Source organism: Augochlora pura, chromosome 7, assembly GCF_028453695.1.
Source record: "Augochlora pura isolate Apur16 chromosome 7, APUR_v2.2.1, whole genome shotgun sequence".
Lineage (NCBI taxonomy): Eukaryota > Metazoa > Arthropoda > Insecta > Hymenoptera > Halictidae > Augochlora > Augochlora pura.
The window spans coordinates 13,303,487-13,327,062 of NC_135778.1; the positions used below are offsets into that span (position 1 = coordinate 13,303,487).

The window sequence follows — 23,576 nt, forward strand, 5'->3', positions numbered from 1 at the left end:
TTTATATCCAGCTGGTTTTAAGGCAACGACAGATAAGATATTTAATTTTATTTCGCATAATCATGCGGGCCGCAAAACGAAAGTTACATTCTAATTACTATTATTCTCTCGGGCCAGTGTCCTCACCGATCAGCTAGGGTTCAACTCCACCATCTTGAGTCCTCGCCAAGATTCTATCGGTTATCTCGATACTCAAGGTTCCCTTCGGATACGAGAACACTGATCGCGTGTTTCCTCGAAAAAAAACTGATTTCGGCGCAACAAAAGTTAAAGAAAAATTAGAATAAGAAACAGAAAACAAACCGCAAGAATAGTGAATAAAATCGCTCGCCTAGGAACTTAACTTTAACCTGACTTCAACTTTTTCCTGTTCATGACGACTGTAAAAAATATTTTTACTTTCAAAAAAGTAAATATTACAATTGAAACAGTCATTTGAAGTTGTACGCTTACTTTGTATTCTGTTCACCTAATTGGTATTTTTATGCTACTCTCTGCTCATATCGCTTTTGATAAGTTGCGTTTGGAACGAAAACGCAATTACGAATAATTAAACGAGATATAAAAATAAAACAAGTTGTGAGAGATAGATATTTCCTGTAAATAGAGACAAGCTGAATTACCCTTTCGCAAAGATTTTCTTTTTACTTTGACGTTAACCCTTTGCCGTACTTTGACGAGTATAGCTCGTGACGGAGACATCTAGCACTGAACCTTTTAAGTCTGAGCATCGTCTCATTCTTTTAACTCTTTGGGGCACGGTGGGATTAAAAATGTCCCACCTCTTTGATTCACGGTAATGCATTGTGGGACATTTTTATACCCACCTCGTAGTATTGCAACATATTTACGTTATTCATTCATAAACCCACGTGACACGGTAGGACTATTTAAGTCCCATTCTATAACAACAAATTCAGTTGAATCGTCATTTGTTTAAGCTTTTATATGCTTTCAATGGAGATATACTAATTTTGTTTAATTAAAAACGCAGCAAAATTTCTGTTCAATATGGGTCTATTTATTCTATAAAATCCTGTGCCTCGAAGAGTTAAGTCGGAATAAGATGCTAACCTTTTCTTATCAAAATCTAAGCATTCAAGTAAAAGCACACGGTAAATGTGTTTTCTTTTTCCTCTAAAAAATAATTACAATCGAAAACGTTCTAATGAAGCCACCTGTAAAGAGAATAAGTGGATTAACCTCTCCTATACATCACTTCCTCGATCCAACTGACTTCGAAAGGCTATCGAATCTTAACATTGCAAGAATATCACCGGCGGCCGGTCATTCCCACCCTGGAAGCATCTCGGAACCAACCGAAGACCACAACTACTCTCGATCTTCCAACCGCTGGAGTGCTCGGTAATTTCTATATCCCCGTCATCAATAACACTAAGAACACAACGGAACACCGGGTGACGTACCAACGGAAAGCTTTCTGCCGGTTCCCACCTCCACAAAGGGGCCAAGGAGCTGGTAGGACAGAGAAGCTCGCCACCCCTAAAGTCCACCGAGCGGAGCAACCCTCTGGACTCTACCTGCCAGCTAGAGAAGGACAGCTGCTCGGTAGCAAGAAGGATATCGGCCTAGCGGCAAGAAAGACAGCAGCCTACCGGCAAGAAAGATAGCAGTCTAGTGGCAAGAAAGACAGCAGCCTAGCGGTAAGGAGAAGCGAGGAAAGTCGGCCTGAGCCGTGGATCAGAACGAGAGGCGCATGAACGTAACAGGAAGAGACAGGCTTGGATAAACCCCCGGTGGGCGAGACAAAGAGGTCGAACCATAGAAGCGAGCTGGGTCGAAGGGAGACAGGCTGGGGTAAAATGAAAAAGAGGAGAAAGAAAGTTGGAAAAAGCGAAACGGTTTTGAAGAACGTAGGATATAGGGGTTGGTGCGCTGGGAGGGTGAGAACAGGAGAGAGGGAGCGAGTGAGAGAGGAAGGGAGAGAGAGGGAGAGTGACAGAGAAAGAGGAAGAGAAAGAGAAAGAGAAAGAGAGACAGAGAGAGAGGGAGAGGAAAGATCCACCCTGGTGGATGATCCCGCCTCTAAGGAGCCGCTTGATGCCGGAGCTGCGAGTGGATGGGGGGCGGGGGTAGCAACCCCCTCCCGCCAGCGTCCTCCGCCGCCATCTCCACCCTCGCCACCCCGTTCCTCCGGCGTCCGGGCGCAGGCTCCGATACAGCCAATCGTCGGACCGCGACTGATAACGACGCTGCCAAATGTGCGTCCGTCGCATCGCGGCCGAGTTCGCCCCCACGGTGGTCCACGCGCCGACAGACTACGTAATACCCTAGCTGGCTGTAATCCCCGCGGATAACCGGCGATCCGCGTCGTCGTCGTCGCCGCCGCCGCCGCCGTCGCCGTCGTCGTCGATGTCGCCCGACGGTGCCTGTCCGAATTCGTGTGCCTCTTCGAATCCTTCTTTCGCTCACCGTAAAGTTTCTCGGTATTTGTGCTCCGTTCCCCGGATTTTCCAAACTTCGAAAACGACGTTACTCCTCGACGCGACGGATCCGTCTTCTGCCCATCGGTTTCGCCACGGGGGGGTGGGGGTGGTATTTTCGTGAAGGTGCGGGGAACAGGTCGCAGGTCGGGGACCCAGTGGTGACACACGGGGGGGAGAGGAGGGAGACAGAGGTAACTGGTGATCGACGAACCTGGATCGGATAGTGCTGGATAAGGCTATAAAACCCCGGATTGACGGTGAGTGGTAATACTGTTTTTGCTTTGGACACTGTTTTCGAGGGGGATTTATACGGCTCGCGAGGCGGGATAGTTGTTGGAGCGACGACGTTGGCGGTCGTGTGGTAGAGTCGAGGATGGACGCGGCTCGTGCTGGTTTTTGAGATTGAATGCTGAGGGCTGAGAAGTCTTTGGCGATGATGGCAGAATAATTAAATTAGGTAATGTTTTTAATTGAATTTTTTCACGTAATATTTCGGCGGCGATGTTCTTGGAAGCTTCTCTAGGCGGGTGAGCAAACAAGTTTGTTTGTGTTTTAGCTTGTTTATGGATAGCTTATTGCAGATAGTTTAGTGTCATAAATATGTTATGGGTAAGAGAGTTGTCTATTCAAAGAGTCACCATTATTTTGTACTACATTTCGCAGTCTAACTATCCCATCCAAAGTAAAGTGAATCGTTGCAGGAGAATAAAAATGATAAAATATGATACAAATGTGTTCCAAATTCAGAGAGTAACGTTAAACAATCGTCGGTTGGAAGTGACCTTTCAAACAATGTATATTTCTTTCATTTTCGCAGACTTTTACTAAGACGAAAATTGAAAATAATTTGATAGACCTTTTTCATTCGAAAACGAATGTTATGATAATACTATGATAAAAACCTTCTCTCTAATAAATTTGCAACAAATAAGGGATCTACATTTGTCAGTAATGCTTCGCGTATTCATAGCTTAGAAAGGTCTTCGAATTTCGTAAAATTGGCTTCTTTCTCCATAAAGTCACCAGCAAATCGTACATTCAATTTGCTTAGTCATCATTTGAATCATCAAGCGAATACTCTACTTCCTCTATAAATAATTCCTACAAATTTCAATCTTAAGAATCTTTACAAATTCTCGAGTATAGGTTATATATTCCTAAATAAGTCCATATGGTATCACAATGCGTACATCACCTATTTTATTAAACAAAAAGGTATAAAGAAAAATCGCATAAAAAAATAAAGTAATTTGATTTATAAAATATATTTAAAGGAATTGTTTATGGTTTAAAAGAGCGTTTTTCGAAAGACACAATTAATTTAAAGACACTTTATAGTTTTATAAACGCAAGGTAGTAGGGATTCAAACTTCCCCTGTGAACGAACCGGTTCGAACGTTAATCGTTGTTCGGCGAACCTTTCGATAACCGCGGAGCACCATAAAAAGTGGCTCGCTTATCATCGTTCTTTCTTCTCCGCGCACACTTTAGCGGCTTCCATCCGCGATGCATGGTCCACCCCCGCTTGGCCACACGCATGTCTCGCGAATTAACCACGCCACGTATACCATCCAACGCTAAATTACCAGGCGACCGCGCGTTCGCGATTTTTCCCGCCGTTTTCTTTTTATTGCTCCGCGTCTCTCCGTTGTCGTTATCCGTTTTTTTAACGCCTCGTAAATTCCGCCTGCCTCCGCCCGTCGTACATCGCGATCCACAGACTGCCGGATGTTTATGGAATTTTCGAATCGTCGTGGATTAAGCTGGGAAAAATAAGCGTCGAGTATCATCGATTTATCTTTTTAATTCCATAAAAATGACAACGACACGCTTTTGTTTAACCAAATTTTTCGTGAAACAAAATTACTATTTTTGATAGATGTTTGAAAAAAGTAGCTTCTAGTAAAGTTGAACTATCAATGACGAAGATTTCATACAGAATCTACTAAATACGAATATTATTTGTTTCTTCTAAATCGAAACGAAATCGAATTCCTCTGTTATCAAAGTCTAGAAATGAAAATAAATGAAGACGGACGGAAAATAAAAATTGTCACGTATTAGTGACACTGATCTAAGGTTTGAAATTTATTTTTATCGTAGCGTATCGAACAAACTGAAGTTTACTAAGATTTTTAGAATAGTAAAAACAGCAAACTTTAACTTTCTAGCATCATTATTACTAATTCAATGACTTAGTTGTTGCTAGAATTTTTCGAGTTGATATTCAACACTTAACGCATCAAGAACGAAGGAAGACGTGGAAGTAAGTGATTAAAGATTCTGAAAGATAACAGGATATTGAAATTATAATGGAGTTAACCGATCGAGCATTTAACATATTTAAAACTTTAGCCACCTGTATTTCTTGCGCAAACAATATGCGATAATTATGATATGTGGGATGCCAGAATGGAAAGAAGCGCAGCTAGTCGTCTAGTGTTAATCAACGGTTATAGTTACGAGTTGTTTCCAACCTAACTCAGGCGCTTCTAACCGCATCGTTTGTTCGTTTTTTCGCGATAGAATGGAGTTTGATGGGAAGTCTCAAGATTTCTATCTGCCTTATTAAACTCGTTTTGCTCCCGCGTTTGCCCGTTTTAGAATCATCTACATACCGTGTACGCTCATTTTTGTCATTAAGGCAGTCCAGTTTTCAGAGGAAGAACGCCTCGTTCAAGTAATATCGGTTTCATCGCTTTATTTTCTTCCATCGAGCGTCGCTCATCCCGGCCACGTTTATGAAAATTGTTCTTCGTTCCCTCGTCGAACTTCACATTTCCGGTTTTTTCGATCGTGAAAGGTCTTTCTCGATAGTGAACCGTCGGTGATTCGCGTCTGTGTTGGTAGCGATTCGCGGAATCAGTTATTTCTGCATTAAACCGTTCTCGTGAAAATGAAAGAAATTTTGATCGCTCTTAATTAATGAACGATCTCTCTAATTAGACTTCGCAATGATTAGAAATTGTTCACGATTCTAAAGATTTCAATGTGTTTCAGACGTACGTGCTTTAAAAATTCTTTCGGGCTCTCTGAACTTTCAAGTCTTTCGATACGTTGCGAACATTATTTCGAGTGTTTTCATGAATTTGGTGGCATGCTTTCACATAGTCTACAATTTTTAGAATTCATCAGATTTTGTATGTTTTCACAAATATCGAGCATTATAATGATTTAATTTGTAACATTTTACAACTTTCAGTTTTTGATACATATGAACGTAACTCCCACGACTACGTTATATTTAATTTAAAAAATAAGATCTATGTCTATCAATTTTCCAAATTCTTCCGAAATGTTTATGAAAGATTTAAACTATTATACAAATGTATATACAATATAATAGTACACACAGGTTATTAGCATTTTGTACTCGAAGCCATTTCAACTGCAAATCTAGAATAATTTTTCTAGCTTCTAGTATTTTCATTCTATCTAACCACATTCATTTTAAGCATATGAAATTGAATCACGTGACTCATATAACAGTTACATTTTAACAATTTCTTTAAATTCAAGCTTCCGTGATATCTATAAAAATAATTTTGGAACGTGCTACAACAATTTTAATGGCGTCGCAGAGTCGCCGTTCGAGTGCAAAGGGTTAACTCCCGGGCGACGGACCATTTTCACAACTGTGCTGTTAACGATATTCTGAGCTTCATTTAGCAATTTCTCAAAACATATTTTTGATATTAGTCGTTTTGTTGTTTCTAATATAACAGCAATTTGTTTCATTTAATTGTCGATGATTGACATAGTCACCGCCTTGAAACAATTAAAAGAAGAAGCAAATATTTCCATGATTTCCATTTCGTGCGACTGTCACGAAAAATTTCGGCTTTATGCCCAGACCTGCGCTCGACAAACAACCGGCGTTCCTGTGGACAAGCAACAACAACAAACCAGTTCGGTTTTGACACAGAGAGGAGGAGAGTCCAGGGTCTTATTCGTACCGCGGGCCCTGAAATTTCGGCCGTGGATCCATCGGTTTCGCGTTTTCTCCCTCTTTCGCACGAGTCCGCGCGCGGCCGCCGCGTTGTCCGCGACACAGCGCGTTTAAACGGTGTGTGTAGGTACATGCGAGAGACAGAGGGAGAGAGCGCGCGCGAGAGAGAGAGAGAGGGAGGGACAGATAGAGAGATAGAGAGTTTAGATGAGGCAGGCAGAGAGGGGTTTCCGGCGAGCGTTAACAGAGTAACAGAGTGATGTAATGAGGCCCGGAAGCAGGCAATTTGCCGTCCGCGGCGGCCGCAGTTGCGCGAGACAACCTGCCCGTAGTACCTTCTTCTTTGATATCGGGTCCAGCCTCTTCTGGATCGGATATCTGGACGGTCCCCGTGTCGCTCGCCGATCACGGGTCAGCGAGAACCCGATCTTGCCCGCGGATCCCGCGATTTCACCGACCCCCGCCGGCTCGATCGCTTTCGCGTTGATCGGCGATCAAGGAACGACTACCCGAGCGGATCGTTCTCACGAGGCAACGTCGATTTCGAAAAATCAATCGGAACGGCAAGCTCGTAAAGGCGGCCGACTGATCGACGGAACGCTACGCGACGTCTAGAGGACACTGGAAGGCCTTCGCGAGAAGAAAATCGAGAGTCGCGGGAGTTGGAGCGTTGAACCGGAGGAATTATGCCGATGACAGGATGATCCTTGAAGTCTGCAGACTATGACGTACATTTGAACGAGTTTAGTTCGGCAGATTTGAGTCAGATTGTAGTGTTGAGTGAATTTGCGGAGGAAAGTGTGACCGTAGGAAGAAGCTGGTGATCGTGGCACAGTATTGTGAATATATTGTGCGAATGAACTTTAAATTGATCAAATGAACCGATTCGAAGATTAAAAATATTGAATGTGTACTGGAAATATTGAATGTACACTGGACATAATGAATATACACTGGAAATGTTGAATGCATACTGGGAATATTAAATGTATCCTGGAAAAAAGTGCGCAAATGATGACAGCGAAATACTGGGACGAGATTGGATGGAATATAGTCGAAGAGACCGAAAAGGGTGACTAGATCTTGATTGCAGGACATGGTCGCGAGAGATATGCGAACAATGCAGATAGCACTGTAGCGGCGATGATAGCGATCACTGGATGGAAATTACCGTAATTCGACTATTGATGAGATTGTCTAATATCTACAGGCGATTATACAATAGAAGGATTATTAACAAATCTGGTACCCGTGCAAGATATGTTACGGAATTTATTAAATGATAAACTCTTCGAGGAACATTTCAATTTGAATTCAGCGTCGGGATTATTAAAACACGTAGAAAACATTTAAAAAAATCCTACGGATACGTTTCTTCAAGCACCGATGCTCGATGGGTCCACGAGTTAAGTATAACAATTTATCCGGAACAAGATGGTAGTGCGGTTTTAAGAAATACAGTGCAAATTGCATGTGTCGAAACAATTCCGCATCAGTGAATTCTATAAATCTATTTAAATCATGCACTAATATCAGTGAGAAATATTACAGCAGAGTAGAATAATTTTTAACAATTTTAATCAGTCACCTTGGACCATTAATTACAGTGTCGACATTCTTATAACCTGACAAACTTAAACAACAGAGAAAAGCTTCTAAGTAATATAAAACTATGTAATCTATAATCTTGATATTGAAAGTCGCATCTGTCAGAACACGCTATAACACGTTCTTCCACCATTCTGTCGACAGTGAACGCAGCTAAACAATTGACCCGATCAACGAAAAAGACTAAGTAAAGTTGTTCGACGAAGTGTGGCGGACGATCTATAATAGAAAGACGATCGTGGAAAATCGCGGCAGCCATTAAACGGCCGGGTCTCGTTGACGGGACGCGGAAACCGTATACTTGCGGCCCGCCGGAGGTGCACCGTGATTATGTGACAGTTTTGTGAACGTGATTAAATTGACCTCGATACATTGTGGACATCCGCGCGTATCTGGCTGGCAGGCGCGTTATTCGCGGCTGTTTGGTTTGTTTCGAGTGAATAAAATAGCTGCCGGGCCAGGATCCGACGGGGTTTGCCGGTCGTCGAGGCATGCCCGGCTCCCCTCGATCCCCTCGATCCTGAACGCGATCCAGAGAAAATCCCAGGAACGTTCGCGGGCAGACGCGCTCGTCGAACGATCGATGATCGGCGTGTTCGGCGTGCAGCTCGCGTTTTATCGTGGAAATCGTCGCGGCAACCGCACCAGGTAAAACCCTTCTCTCTCTCTCCCTCTCTCTCTCTCTCTCTCTCTCCGCCATTCTTATTCTGGTCATTGTTCGCGTCCGGTCGGGGAAAATAATTTATGCAACTTGCCGGAGGAAGCGGTAGATTTCGCGGCTCGAAAGGAGAGACTAGGAGAGGATCTTTTGTGGGTCGCCGTTTTATTATGTGGACCGATTCGCCGCGAGGGTGGGTCACTTGTTATTATCAGCTTGATTTACGTCAATATTATTGTCTGCTGAAGAATACGTTCGAGTCGAGCCGCGCGGGCTTCAATGGGAGTGGAAAACGGGCGACGATCCTTCCAGGGATGCTCCTGAACATTTTTAAATCTTCTTTACGGCGCGGCTGCTATTTTTATTGAATTTGATTTTTCCTTTTAGTTGCGTAAAAAAAACTTCGTAATTCTAGCACGTTGTTAAAAAGTTTAAACTTTGTAGACTTTGTGGGAAGAGTTGCAATAACGTTCTCACCTGTAACGTGAGAACTATATTGCTTGCTATATTTGGGTATCTTTAAAACATTTTAGATTATCGATTGTGTCTCTAAAATTGAGATCGACGAATCAGTTTTACGAGGTGGTTACGCATGAAAAAGTATGAAATGCTTGGTTGAATAAAATGATTTCGTTAAATAAAATAGCTTAATATTATAAAGATTTCGACGTTCTTGACATGGCAGTCCAAAGTGTTACCAAATTCAAGGAGCTCGAAATTTCTCTGATGCGTGAAGTACAAGTTCAAAATTGTTCCTGTACAACCTCCTCAATTGATAGCAGCTATAAGAGATACATATCATTGCAACTATTGATGAGATCAGACTAGAAAACATAATAAATAAATGCGTGACTTCAACACCGAGTTACTCCCATTTCTAGTAAATTACCACTATTAGGTATTCATTTTATAATATAGATTTATATCGACTATGAAAACCACTAGATATATTATCTGAAGCGTGTCTGAATTATCAAAACAAAAATGGAAGTAAAAAGAGGAATGGTTGAAAATAGAAGCGTTAATAAAGTCTCTCGTCATTACTTGGGCCGCGAGGCTGATTATCGAAACACCATCGTTCCACGAATGAGAACACACGAACCGCCGTCAAATGATTTCTGTCCCTAAGTACACGGTTAGGATCTGCAGATTTTTCGCATTGATCCCGCGAGAAGATCGTATCAGACCCGAATCCATGCAAATCCCTTCCCGCTATCACTTTCGGAACTCCGATGGACGAGGGATAAGCTGGAGGGCCGCGTCGATAAAATGTAGATCAGCAGGCAGATGCACGACGGACGGCTAAATTACGGATAGATCGATTACAAGTTCCCGGTTGTTACGTGCACGTAATCCGCCTCCAGTTAGTCGTTAATTCGCCGATATCTCTTCGGGCTCTTCCTTCCACGCGACGATCGGGATTCTGGCTGCGAAGCTACGTTCCAACCCGGCTGCACAGCCTGTGGAAGTAACAATTACTGGCTGGAGAACTTCGGTAGCTCGAAAATTTCGACTTCACCGCGTAAACTTCGATGAGATCGGTTCCATCTTCTTCGCGAAGATCTAGACTTCGGGAAAGCAGCATCTTAGGGGTACCTTGAAATCACTGATAATGTTCATCGACTCTCATTTCACCGAAAAATGTTAATATCATTGACACTTCGTGTATAAGAAATGTTGCCATTGCCGACAGTACATTAAAACAATCATTAACGCGATCCATATCGAATTGTTTTTACTCAACTCTTCACACTAGCTATTTGATATTTTACTATAATTTGATATAGTACGTCTAATTATTAATTATCGTATACGTAACAATGGAATGAACTTATCATGACCCATTCTTATAGTAGAAATTAATTCTTTACTTTTGATTTTAAAAAATAATTTTTTTAGCGCATTAAATAAGCATGTAAAGAGTTGGCGGTGATTTCAACGCGTCGGTATATAAACAACGTCGGTAAAAAACGGTGCCAAATCAATTTGCCAAACAAATCAATTTTAACTTTGCATAAATTGCAGTTCAAGTATCGCGCAAAAATTATTCATATTGCATCGTTATCGAATTCTTTCTAGAACCGAATAGATGTAATACACGACATAAATACAACAGAATTATACAAATATTTGAGACTACTTTAAAAAATCCCAGGAAGAGATGCATACTTGAGCACAGCGCTATTATCAAACTGAAATCGGTACGATATCGCGAAAACGGACGACAACAGAAACAAGAAGCTGCAGTTTCGTTGAAGGAATCACGGGAAAGGAATATAACGTCCTCCACGGGGATGAGCAGAGGTGTCTTTAAGTTGTTATAATGGCGACGAGCGGTGATATTTCTTCGGGAGAAAATTATTTCTAGCAACCGATTATGGAAATTGATAGCTTCGTGAAATTGCTGTTTCGCGACCGAGGACGCGATCGTGTCCACTCTGTAATGTATTCACCGCTTCAGTCGCAGGCAAGAAAGTTTCTTGCGCACACGCGCTTGCTCGATTTAATTCGATCGTGACTTTACCGGATGCTTCGAGGGTCCTTTAATGATTCTTAACGACGCTGCCTACTGTACGCAAGTGCTGTCACGGGTTCAAGTAACTCACACTTGCTGCGTTAGCGCTGCTCATTGTCTGCGGATTACATTTTTCTCTTTGTGATCCATCGCCGCCGCGACGTGGATTCACGAGCGGACAGCTCGGAGAACAGTGGACGGTTGGTTGGTGTCTCTTGAAAGACAAGAAACGATGCTGGGTGTCTGGGAAACGATCGAGCTGCGTTCGAAAGCGATTTATTTTAGAGGAAATATGGAAAATCGATTAACCGTTTACACTCGAAGCCATTTTAACTGTGAATCTAACATAACTTTTACGACTTGTTGTATTTCTATTTTATGTAATAAAGTGAAAATATAAATAATAATATAAGTAGATATATATGCAAACGAAAGTATTCATGAAAAAAATGAGTAGCGGAAATTGCAGGCTGTGCTTTGTTTTAAAGACAATTTAAATTTATCGCATGTCGACAGTCGCTTCAATGTTTAAAGACTGATGGCAAACAACGGAATGGCATTCACATTAAATAAACTATTATTAGAAATTTTCGTCGCGCGCCAGGCTCGTCAAAGTATGACAAGGGGTTAAACTTTGGATGTTATAATTATAGTTCATTCGGCTACTTCGAATTTTAACAAGATTTAATAAATAGACACAGGTTGTAGAGTAAAACGAGAGAGAAAATGTGGAGCAAAACAGAATAATGAAAAATTAAGTAGTTATATATAATTCTTTTATTTTCATTACGATTTGATCGAGATATTCACTTTGTTATGGTGGCTTTTCAGGGGCTCTTTGGTGATGTACGACAGCGCTAGCTGTTCGTACGCAGGTGCGCTCGAGTTAAAGGGAGCCTCCGGAGCAGGAGCCGCGGCCGCGGCCGCAGGTGTAACCGCGGCCGGCGTCAAACAGGAGAATTGGCCGTACCGCGGTCTTACCTGCGGTAGCACCTTCCAAAGGCTCAAGGAGAGCGTCGATAAAGCTAAACAGGCTCTGGCCGATCGCGGTGGCTACCTGTCCGGAGCTTTCTCGCCGCCACCACGTGCCAATCCATCCGCCATTTCGCCGACCGCCTCCATCACAGGTAAGCGAACGCAAACGTTCTCTACGCACATGTATCCGTCGCCTTCAATTTTCCTCTTAGTTATTTCTCTTAGTTCATTTCTCGTTACGATGTTATCAATATATAAATCGTTATGAAAATTAATTACGACTTTATCGATGTGTAAATCAGAATGAAAATTAAATTCTAGTTTTATCTAGTTGAATAAATCAAGATGAGAATTAATTCCAATGTTGAAAAGTAAATCCAACTTTATTGATATATAAATTAAGATGAAAATTTATAGCACGATTTAAAATTATCAGCCCGTTTAGAATTAAATAATAATTAATCACTGTTTTAATACTTATAATTTTTAATACTTATAATTTTTAATACTTAATTTTTAATATATAATTTTCAATACTTATTTAATACTTAAAGAGTACGGAGCGAAACTGTGGACCCTTGTGCGAATTAATATGTTTCATATCTCTAATTAAAAGACAGAATTAATTGATAACATTTAATCATTTGTTACGCATAGAAATTTCTAAACTGTGCATTTTTATACAAGAAACAGAAACCGGTTTTGAGCTTGCGTGAAAATGGAAACAATAATTTCATTTTTTACGACAATACTAATGTAATAAAAATCCGATTTAGTAAAGTAAAAAATAGAAAGTTTGCGTGGAACTTCAACAGAGTTTTTATCATTTCGTGTATTTTACTCGGGTCATACGGGTTAGGTTTCGTAATAGCGTTTACTCGCTGAACCTCGCCCTTGCATATTCGTTTCATTGTGCACCCGGTTCCTCGATTTGCACGATACACTTTGTATGCACGGCTTTTATTCCACGCGACATTAATTTGCACGGTCAAAAAATACCTTTCGTTTAATTGCGACCACTCGAATCCTTACATAACAACGACTGCAAAATTTTGTAGCCAATTTTACAACCGACACAAATCATTGTGTCAATGAAAAAGTATTAATTGTCGTCTTATACATATTTAGAGAATCCTTTTAGAATTCTTTACACGTCGAATTTCTTCTGAAATTTTCTCGCGAAAATTTTCTGTTTACAAGTTGTTTTATTATTAGGCTACGTTTTATAGTCTGCGAATGTTGTAATATGAAACAGTGACAAAATTAAGAGGATTTAAAAGCACAGACGTATTAAACTAAACGTATTGGACATTTTTGCGTGACTTCTGTTCGTTCTATTTATAGCCGGCAACTTCCACGTTTTAATATCACGAATATTTCAAGAAACGTATTCCCCATAAATCACTCCGCGCTCTCCCTATTTTATTTATTCGCGAGCAGATTACAAAGTCCTACGCAGCAATCTTTCAGAACGATTATCTCATCCTTGCCACTCTCCTCTACTTTGTTACACGTTACCAACGCTGGTCCCCGGGCGCACGCAACAGAAGCAACGTTGTTCTAATTATAATAAACGCAGAATATCCGCAGTCGAATAATTACATACCAATTCGGAACCCGTTCCTCGTCTAATAGAGGACGTTCCGTGAACGGGCCCCGACGGGCTGCTGTCGATACGTCGATGAAATTGCGATAATCGGAGGCTGCCTGGAATAATAATCCGCGAACGGCTCGCGGTCACGCGACCCTGGTTTTCCACGGGCGTTCCGGACGCGTTCCGCGCGGCCGTTTAAAAGCCGGGCGAGGAATCGCGCGGGAAAAGAACGATCTCTTTTTCTACCGGCGGGGCCGCGATCGCGGGCCGACCTGCCGTTGGACACGCATCGAAGTCGGACAAGTTAACCTGGCCAGAACGACGTTTCCGATGGTAACAGGGGTCACGCGAACACGCGTGGAAAACCGTACACGCGACTCGATTACGCGCAAGCTCGTGTCGGCCTAGAATCGGCGGACGAGGGGTGGGGGGAAGGCTGGGAAAAAAATTCCTTGGGAACGTTGTAATTGCGATCTTCGACACGTATTCTATGGTTGCGGAACTGATAAGCCGTTCCCATGGACTTCGACGTGTCAAATACGTACGTTAGCGACTTCCTTAACCGAACATTTCTTTTTCCAAGCTTTTGGTATCCAAATGTTCCATTAATTAATCACTGTGTTATCTAGACATGTTATCATCTAGTAGAGAACTTGAATGAAATTTTTCGACGATAGAATGTTTTGGTATTAGAATATTGCGAAATTAACCATCAGATAAGAGAGTTTTCACTGTGTGTAGGAATTTCGTAACACTAATTCCACTGATATATTTTGTATATAATTATTTCTCTACCGAAAAAAGGTCGAATAGCCACATATTACATAAACGTTATATTATTTTTTAGATGTTTATAAGTAATAGACAATTAGCATAAAGTAACTCTCACGTGACAATTAGAAAACATTTATTTTTACACTTTAAACATATTCATTCCCTAGATAAGAGGCTCCAGAAATTGAAAAATTCTATTTTACTTCAGTAATTTCGATATTGTTATTTACATGAAACTAAAATCATTATACGCCGTATTTTCCTTGGGGAGAATAACAGTAATAAACCAACGGTAAGTTTGTGATTTCAGTGCAGATATCGCTATAAATCATTTCTCCAAAGGTCAAAAGACCGCTCACGGTAGGTAACGGCAGTAAATATGATATTATTTTAAAAAAGACGAAGGGAAAGAGACAGATATTGAACAATTAAAACATTTAAAATACTGAATTATACAACTTGACTACTCTGATAGGTTCAATGCTAAATCATTTTTTAAACGTTAACACAACATCGGTCATTCGTTTTGAAAAACCTGTTTATAGTTAAATGACTGGATACAAAATTGTGAAGAGTTTTTAAAAAATTAAGTATTCGAGCATTTAATTAATACTAATAATATTTAATTAACGGCACATACTAAAATATTCAGTTTGATAAATTCATTTTTTATGAAACATTTGCAAGAATTCGAATATAGAGATCCATGATCTAATAATCACAATCTTGTACGCAGGCTGAAAGAATTCATTGTTCTTCTAAAAAATATAATTTTCGAACATTTTATATCCTATTCCAGCGAACAAAGTACAATTTATGTTAATTTGTATTAAATTACAATTTATTATATGTTGTACTATCGTACCCGAATGAATAAATTACTGTAAAAATGATAATAAAAGCTCGCATTGCAATCTTCGAAAGGCATTAAGAAGTAAAATAAATCTTCGTAGACCGAATGATAAATGAATCTAGAGACAGGTGATGTGTATTAGTATAATGGGTATTCTCAGTGACACTAATAGCGTAGCAATGCTTTTAGGACTTCGCATCCGATAGAACAAAATAGACACGCTTCATTATCACCGCCTGGCCGTGAAAGAAATCAGGTGGTAGAAATCGACCGCAATCGAAAGGTTAACGTGATTGGCCGGCACAATTGCCCTGAGTCATTCCTTTTCTCACGGCTTTAACGGATTCAGGGGATCTAATCAAACGTTTCCATCTTGACGTTTCTCGTGATCGCACGTAGTAATTTTAGCACTTTTCTCACGTTGTTAGCCGCCGCCAGGCCGTGTTCGCTCGTGTCACGGCAAATAGGCTTGACATCATAAAAACTGTCTCAATGGGACCCGCAAATGCTCTAATTACAATGTAGATTCGGCTCGGTACAAGCGAATCGAGCTACAGATGTTATGCTACGATAACGAAACGTACGAAAGCATAAATAATTAATTTCTTTCTGGTAATATTACAACTGGAAATAAGAATTAATTAGAAAAGAAATTAAGGGTTGAAATCTTCTTAATGGAAATGAAATATGTTGTTATAATATTTAAGGGACACTACTTCATTTGGAAATTTTTATCGAAACGTGAATCATTATATTGATCAAAATTAATTAATACGGCCATTCAGTTTTCAATTATTTTTGTCTTCCAGATTTTCTAGAAAATTTTGAAACATGGAAATTATGATAATTTGTGAACAGGTTATATATTTATGTACAATTCAACACAATTCTAAATTGCATTAACTTAACAAACGTTCCCAAAATCTGACATTTCCTAAACTTGAGAACCTACTTACTCACTATTTTACTACATGGCTCATAGGCTATGCTATTCGTTAATAATTTATCATATAAACATACTGAAATCCATATAATACGAATACAATTTAAAGTCATAAAAATAACATAAAAGATAGATGGATTCCCTCCACCATACTTTTACAGATTAATCGTCACGGAAAAGCGCACAGATATAAACGCCTCTATCAAATCCAGAATCCAACACCATTGCAGCAATCAAATAAAAGATTCCCCATGAAAAATGTCACCGAAAACAGCTACAAAAGAGCGCTCGTTACCTTCGCGGTATCTCCGTGTTTGCGCCAATAGCGTTCCAAGATGCATGCCACTGACCCGGCCCGATAAAATAGAGAAATGAAACGGGCAAAAAGCGGGAGGAAAAAGGGGATGAAAATCTCGGGCGCGATAATTTGTCAGCCGGTTGCCGGCCGCGATACCGGCAGCCTGACTGTTGCTCTTCGTTGTCGCCGATTTCCGATTGTTTTTTTAAAGCGCCGGTCGCCGAGGACATTAATTACCCGGCCAGTGTAAATCACGTTATCTACCGCCCACGCCCCCGGCGCGATGGCTATGCTGGGAAAAGGGGTGGAGAGGGACGAAGAGGGCACCGGAGAGAGGGCGGGAGAGAGGGAGAGGCGAGTCACGGTGCAGCGTCGGGGGTGCGCTGCACGAGGGTTGCACCGCGCCGCCAACTGAGCAAAACGGTCGTCGACTGCTTTCCACGACCACACCAATATCCTGCTCGTTCCTCGGAAATTTATCGGCTACGGGCTCCGCGAACTTTCCGCGAGCCGCTCGATGGGTTTCCATCTTTACGAATACCGAGGGGGGTGGCCCGGGTAGTTTTTGTATTTGAGGGACGTTTTCCAAAAGGAACGAGCGTCTTTCTTAAGCGATTTTTAATCATTTTTACGCTTCGTCGATATTTGCGAATAGAGCCTCGTGTGGCGATAATTTAGTATCGAAATCTTCTCCGGAAAACGTGAAATTCTACTTTGGAATGTTCAGCAGAGTTTATCAACGAATATAAAAGTAATATATAAGATACTATTAGGTTGGTGCATATTAAATGTCGGATGTTTACGTAAATATATAAAACTGTATATTTTTTTTCAAAAGCTGTTGATTTAATCAAAATATGCCCCGTTTGCTTTACTACACCCTTTTCAACAAGATATCAGTACAGAAATGCCTGTCTTAAACAAATTCTGATCTTTAAAATTCATAAACTCTGTTATGAAATATTTCAGTAAACACTTGAGTTTTCCTTCTCTGACGTCAGCGATAAGACGTTGCCAGTAGGTTCGCCCTCGGCGCGTGGCTGTTCCATTGCCCACCGCGCGAAGCATGTCGAATAGCTCTGAATTGTACGATTCCAAATTGAGACTAGTCGCAACCACAATCACGCGCTCGCATTTTACCGCATTTTCGTAACTTCCCCACTACCTCTCGGACGTTAGAGACTATTAACCCTTTGCGCTCGAAGGCACTGCCACTGGAAATCTGAAATAAATCTTCTGGCTTATAGTATTTCTATCTTATGCGATAAAGTGCATTTTATTAGGTTGTTGCATATGAATACTATGTACTATTTATCCTGTATGAATACTATATATATACTATTTAGCCCGTAAAAACTGTCCTAAATGTTTAAAATAGCGAAAGTCGCTTGGCGAAAGATCTATATTTTATAAAATTTTATATTTTACTTCATTTAATTTCGCAATTGTTTTGTACGACGTATGCGTAGTTTTTGTGAGCTAAACAGTATGTAAATGGAGACAGTCTGAAAAATTCCATACTACAGTTCATTGATCCGAAAAATGAGAATTTCTTGAGGACAGACATTTATGAATTAAACTCGCGTTGGGAAAAGTGTATTGAAACAAATGGGACACATTTTGATGAAATTAATAGCTTTTGAAAAAAGATATGCAGTTTTATATATTCGCTTAAAAATCCGACATTTCATATGCACCAACCTAATAATATTTTTAATACTATATATTTTGTAGGGCACGGAAAAATGAAGGGTTCAGTTTGATAATGACTGTGACTTTTATAATGACTGTGAATTTGGTGTTTTTTGAAATAGGTCTAAATAATTATTGATTAAAACACTGACGAGTAAGGATGGTTCTTTTGTAAAATTGTGATTGTTTTATATTTAGATAGATTTTTCAGTCTTTATATTAGGAATGGTATACAATTGCACGAAGTATATGGTAAAATGTAATGTTTTGCTTTTGAAATCAGATTTTTGTTAAAGACCTAACCCCTTAGAAAATATTTATTTAATCCGCGAATTATTCTCGTTTTCATTGATACACCTTAAAAATTTTCACTGACAATTTAACCAACTGGGAAACATAAGTTTAATATACTTTGTTCAATTTTAACTTCTTCCAATGGAATACCTTGAATTTATGAAGTTCGTCAGATTCTTAAGTTGCCAGAACAGTTCTTAAAACTTCTTCCATTCAAATAATTTCTTCGAAGAAAAAGAAAATGTATCGCTTAAATATTGACGACAAGAGAATTTTATTTAGGCTTGAAAATTATTAACCCTTAGCACTCGAATGGCGCCTCTGAGGCGCCAAAGAAAATCGTTATATCATTTCCAAAATAATTTTGACATTATTAAAGACCCTTCTATTTAAAAGATTGTTAAAAGCGTAACAGTTTTATGATTCACTAGACTCAATTTCATTTTCATAAATTGTACCAAGTTATGTAAAATGGAAACGCAGTTGGTTAAAACATCTATTTTAGATCTAGGCTTAAACTGGTCTGGAGTGCAAAGGGTTAAAACAGATTATTACTAAAAATGTCCAACATGAGTCAAGATCCTCAAAGCACGGTAAGGAGTTAATATTCAAATATTATTATCTGGGGAGTAGAATTTTATTTCGATTAAAGAATATACGTAAATATTGCAGCGAAAGGATTGAAGAGAGTAAAATTAGTAACGACGATAACATTGAAGCCATAACGCCGAAAACATGTCGAGCTGATTCAACGAGTTTGAATCAACTTCTCAAAAAAAAAAAAAACAGAGCAAAAACTTTCGTCCAATGTATTCGCGTCGATCAGAAAGCGCGAGAAAAAAATATTCATCGATCGCGAGTTATCACCGGGTCTCGGAGTAACGCGAAAGCGTCTCGAGTTGCCGAAAAGTTTTTTCACCTCCACCGGGGAGATCGTCTGTCCCCGTGCAAGATGGTGGGTCGATGATGGCGGCGTAGTCGCGAAAATGTTGGATGACAAGGGAGGAGGAGCGGTTAGGGGTTAGCCGGGAACGTATCCATGACGACCGACCGCCCCGCGAATCGCCACCCTCGGAGAATCCCGGATGCACCCCTCGGCATCCCAGCATCCCTCCTGACGGTGGTTCCCTACCCTCTGCAACCCTCTCCGGCTTGAGGTTCGGTCTATCTGGCCCTATACGCGGCCCTCCGCATGCTTCACGCTCGACCACTTTCATTTTAAGTCGATTCGTCCGTGCCCGACGTCTACATTCTATTTCACTTGCAAAATTCGAACAAAATAAAAGTTCTACGCTCGAACTGGATTTCTTGCTAAATTGCAAGCTTTCTTCATTGGCCCTTCTTCGTCTATAAAAATTTCCTTGACATTAAGTTTAACAGATTAAAATGAATTCGAAACTGTCTAACACAATTGTTAACAGCGAGCCAAAAAATGTCCACAAAATTCCGGACATATATATTGTCCTAACAATGTTCTTTTATAAACTTTCTATATTCTTATTCTTTCTATATTTAGCAGTATCGTATAAATAAATATGCCTCGAATAGAAAAAATAATATTGATCTTTTCTTAGATGGGTATAAAATAAACTTCCCTTTTAAGCAGACCCTAAACCTTCTAATACTTTAAACATGTTAGGTATAATGGTGGGTCGTTAAAATTGTAAAGAAAAAGTCGCAGGGAATATATTTGATAATTACGACAAAAATCGCTGAAATTCTAAATGACTAACTGCCTTTTTGTACTCTGTAAATCTAGCGTTAAAAGCTAAATGGTTCGCGGTAGATACAGAATTAATCAACGTATCATCGGCGTTCCATAAATATCCGCAGAAAAGTTGTTTGACGTTAAGCGGATTCGTTTCGTGCTCGATCGGTCCATTATAACATGTCGGATATTGTGTCAGTGTGTCCGAGGGCGGTGCATGTATTTAATGTTCGCCGGTCGAGCACCATCCTACCTTGTTTGCGCTGGTAATTGATGTTTGACAAAATGAGGTGACGCGCATGCCGACAACGTGCTGTTTGCTTGGCCGCACGGTGGTTAGCCCTTTTAAGGCTCGCAGGACTTACGCCGCACGTTCGATCGTACACGCTCGACTGAACTAGGACTGAAGTCACGGGACACTCCTACTGGGTCTTACAGAACCCGTGACCCTTTCCTATATTAATCGACACCTCTATTTCTAACGTTGCTTCGAACCGTACTACATGCTGTATATTAATCTTTGACGAATCTCGTTTTCTATAACAAATATTTCTGTTAGATTTACAGGTTAAAATTAATAATTTATTTTTATCAATAATGAGTTTATTGAAACAGAGACCCATTGTTGTATATATTTAGATGCGTTATTTAGAAAGTGAAAATATTCCAGAACTATAATATAATAGATCACCGCATTAGTCTTTTATATATTTATTTTATTAAAACAAAGATTATTATTTATCCTGAATGCTACACTTGTAACTAAATATATCATAAAGGAAATATAAATATTTGCAAGAGAAATACAGGTTGTTTCGAAATCGTAAATCATAAAATATTACACACATTCTCTATCTACAGAGAAAACTCCATAGTTGTTTTGAAAAATTGCAAGATTCATTTAAAAAAGTATATATGAATACAATAATTAATGTACATGTCGATTAGATGTTTATAAACACATCATTCGAAAGCTACGAGGAAGAGAAAAGGACTATAGAATTGTATAGGGTGTTCCAGAAAAATAAACATATAGTGAAAACGGGTTACGAAGTACGAAGAATTATTGAGAGAATATTTCAGCAAGCAGTAGGTTTCTTTGGAACGAAAAAAGGCTGAAATAATTGCGGACACTTTTCGGTGTCATGCCCGTCGATGATTGCGGGACACTTGATACAAGGCGAGGAAGAAGTCAGTGTTCCGGCTGACAGAGAACCGGGCAATTAAAGCGCAGAAAAGTATCGCCGGTGACACTTTGGGTACCCTCGACCGGAAAACGTCAGAACGCCTACACTTTATGTGACCGAGGGTAATGTTACCTCTCGTCTGTCTAATTGCACGGAATGGGGTACCTCCCGAGACAAACGATGCAGCATAAAAGAGCCCGCCTCGCACCCTTTACACCAATTTCACGTGCACCGCGTGGGCGTGAAGACAGGATGCAGCGCGTCGCATTGTACGCGGTGAAAAGTGGAGCAGCCAGCAGCATTCAGAGCGCACTGTTAATGCCTACAATATTCGAAATCCCTATAAATTATTCAAACGTGATAAATCATCCGCGTTCACTCGAACGACAGCGATAATTAGACGCCGAATAAAAACTGATCCCCGTCGCGGGAAATTTCGATGCTCGGTTCCATGCGGTGTAAAAATTCAATTTGACCTGTGGCGCATGCTTTACGGTGCTTTGCGAAGTAAAATACGCTATAAATGCACGAACTTCCGGAGTCTGGTTATAGCTGGTACGTCACGTCATTACACTATTCTCTGTTATGTATACACGGCGACCCAAAAACAAATAAGATACCAGAAGGAGAATTGAAGTAGACGTAAATACGAAATAGCAGCCTATTATCGAATTATGCAATTACCGAACAATAGTTCAAAGACGAGGAAATAAACCATTAGGCGAAATAACTGAAAATTGTATGGATTTACAGGAGAACGTGGCGCAGACCAGATTTTCTAGATATTACTGTTTCGATGGCGAAAGTATTCAAGAATCATTTGGAATAAATGCATTAGATTTACGTTTTTTAAGAATCTCGACGAGTCAGCAGAAACAATAGCGACGATCCATGCGAGAAATTACTCTTCAAATATCACAGCTGCTAATACAGGAAATTACATTTTTATTTATTTCCGTCTCTATTAATTCATCTAGAGGTTAATTTACATAAATATCCACAGTCCAGTCCATTTGTTTATACTTTTCGACATTTGTGTTATAATGTATGCTTAAATAAACCCTTTGCGTTGGTTACTCTCGAGCACCACAAAAAATTGTTATATCATATTACGAAATAATTATTATGTATTTTAACTAATTTATAGAATATTTTCATTTCATTTCATCTTCTTTTTTATACTGTCGACGAATACGTTAGTAAATTTATTCAACCTCTTAATAATCTCACCTAATCTAACCTTAAAATCTCTACAACATCTCTTTAATATCTTTGCAATACCGATAATTTTGAAACAGTATAATACTGATGCCATTCCAATTGACATAGTAATCCTAGCGTTAATGTTTCCTGGAAGCGGAAAGCTGGATCAATTAATCGTTTGCGAGGAATCAGTCCGCGTGTGCGATTTCTTTTGCGAACAGAGGGTGGACAGTGACCAAGACGCGTTGATAATTGCCGGTATCGGTTAACCCGGACAGGGTGGGGTTAGGGGGTGGTGGTTATGGGGTCTCGAGCAGCCCTCTTCGATCCCCGGGGTTCAACCATCCCCCGCGGTGTGATCCCTTTTGCCCCTCCATCCGGGAACCTTTGCGCGCCCCTTCGTTTCCGGTACCGGCAACTACGACTGGTTCGACCCTCATTCCCAGCCTCAAGGGGTGACTAAGGTTCAGAGGATCGTAACTGTCTTGGCCTCTAAAAAATGGAAAGAATACATTAAAGAAATTCGGGGACGCCGGCCCGTATGACCCCGGATATCCGTCGGCAGGGGAAGAACGGTATCACGGGACCTCGGAGTGAGAAGACTTGTCGGGATTATCGAATTTGTTGACCTGCCGATGGAGCGTAGGTGGTACACTCGTCGAACACACGGTAGATCAACCAGGATGCTTCACGGCGATTTTAATAATGACACTGTTGAATGTTATGCAATATTAAAATGTTGCGAGCTGATTTTAAGAATCAAGAATAAAATATAAGTGTACATTCTTCCTCGACGATTATAATAAGTCAGAGGTAGTGTAACAAATTTTTATGGCGTCAGTTTATGTTAATAATACGTGCAGATGTTCAAAATACAA

The 23,576-nt window shown here is 40.2% G+C and overlaps 1 protein-coding gene across 1 annotated transcript in view; it reads left to right on the forward strand.

Moving 5' to 3' along the window:
- The first annotated feature begins 8,082 nt into the window (after nucleotides 1–8,082).
- Ets65a (DNA-binding protein D-ETS-3) overlaps nucleotides 8,083–23,576 on the forward strand; it is an 87,750-nt gene continuing 72,256 nt past the window's right edge. Inside the window, exons 1-2 of the mRNA XM_078184700.1 lie at nucleotides 8,083–8,652; nucleotides 12,009–12,304. Coding sequence (XP_078040826.1) covers nucleotides 8,588–8,652; nucleotides 12,009–12,304 — 361 coding nt within the window. The 5' untranslated portion in view covers nucleotides 8,083–8,587. The remainder of the gene's footprint in view (nucleotides 8,653–12,008; nucleotides 12,305–23,576) is intronic.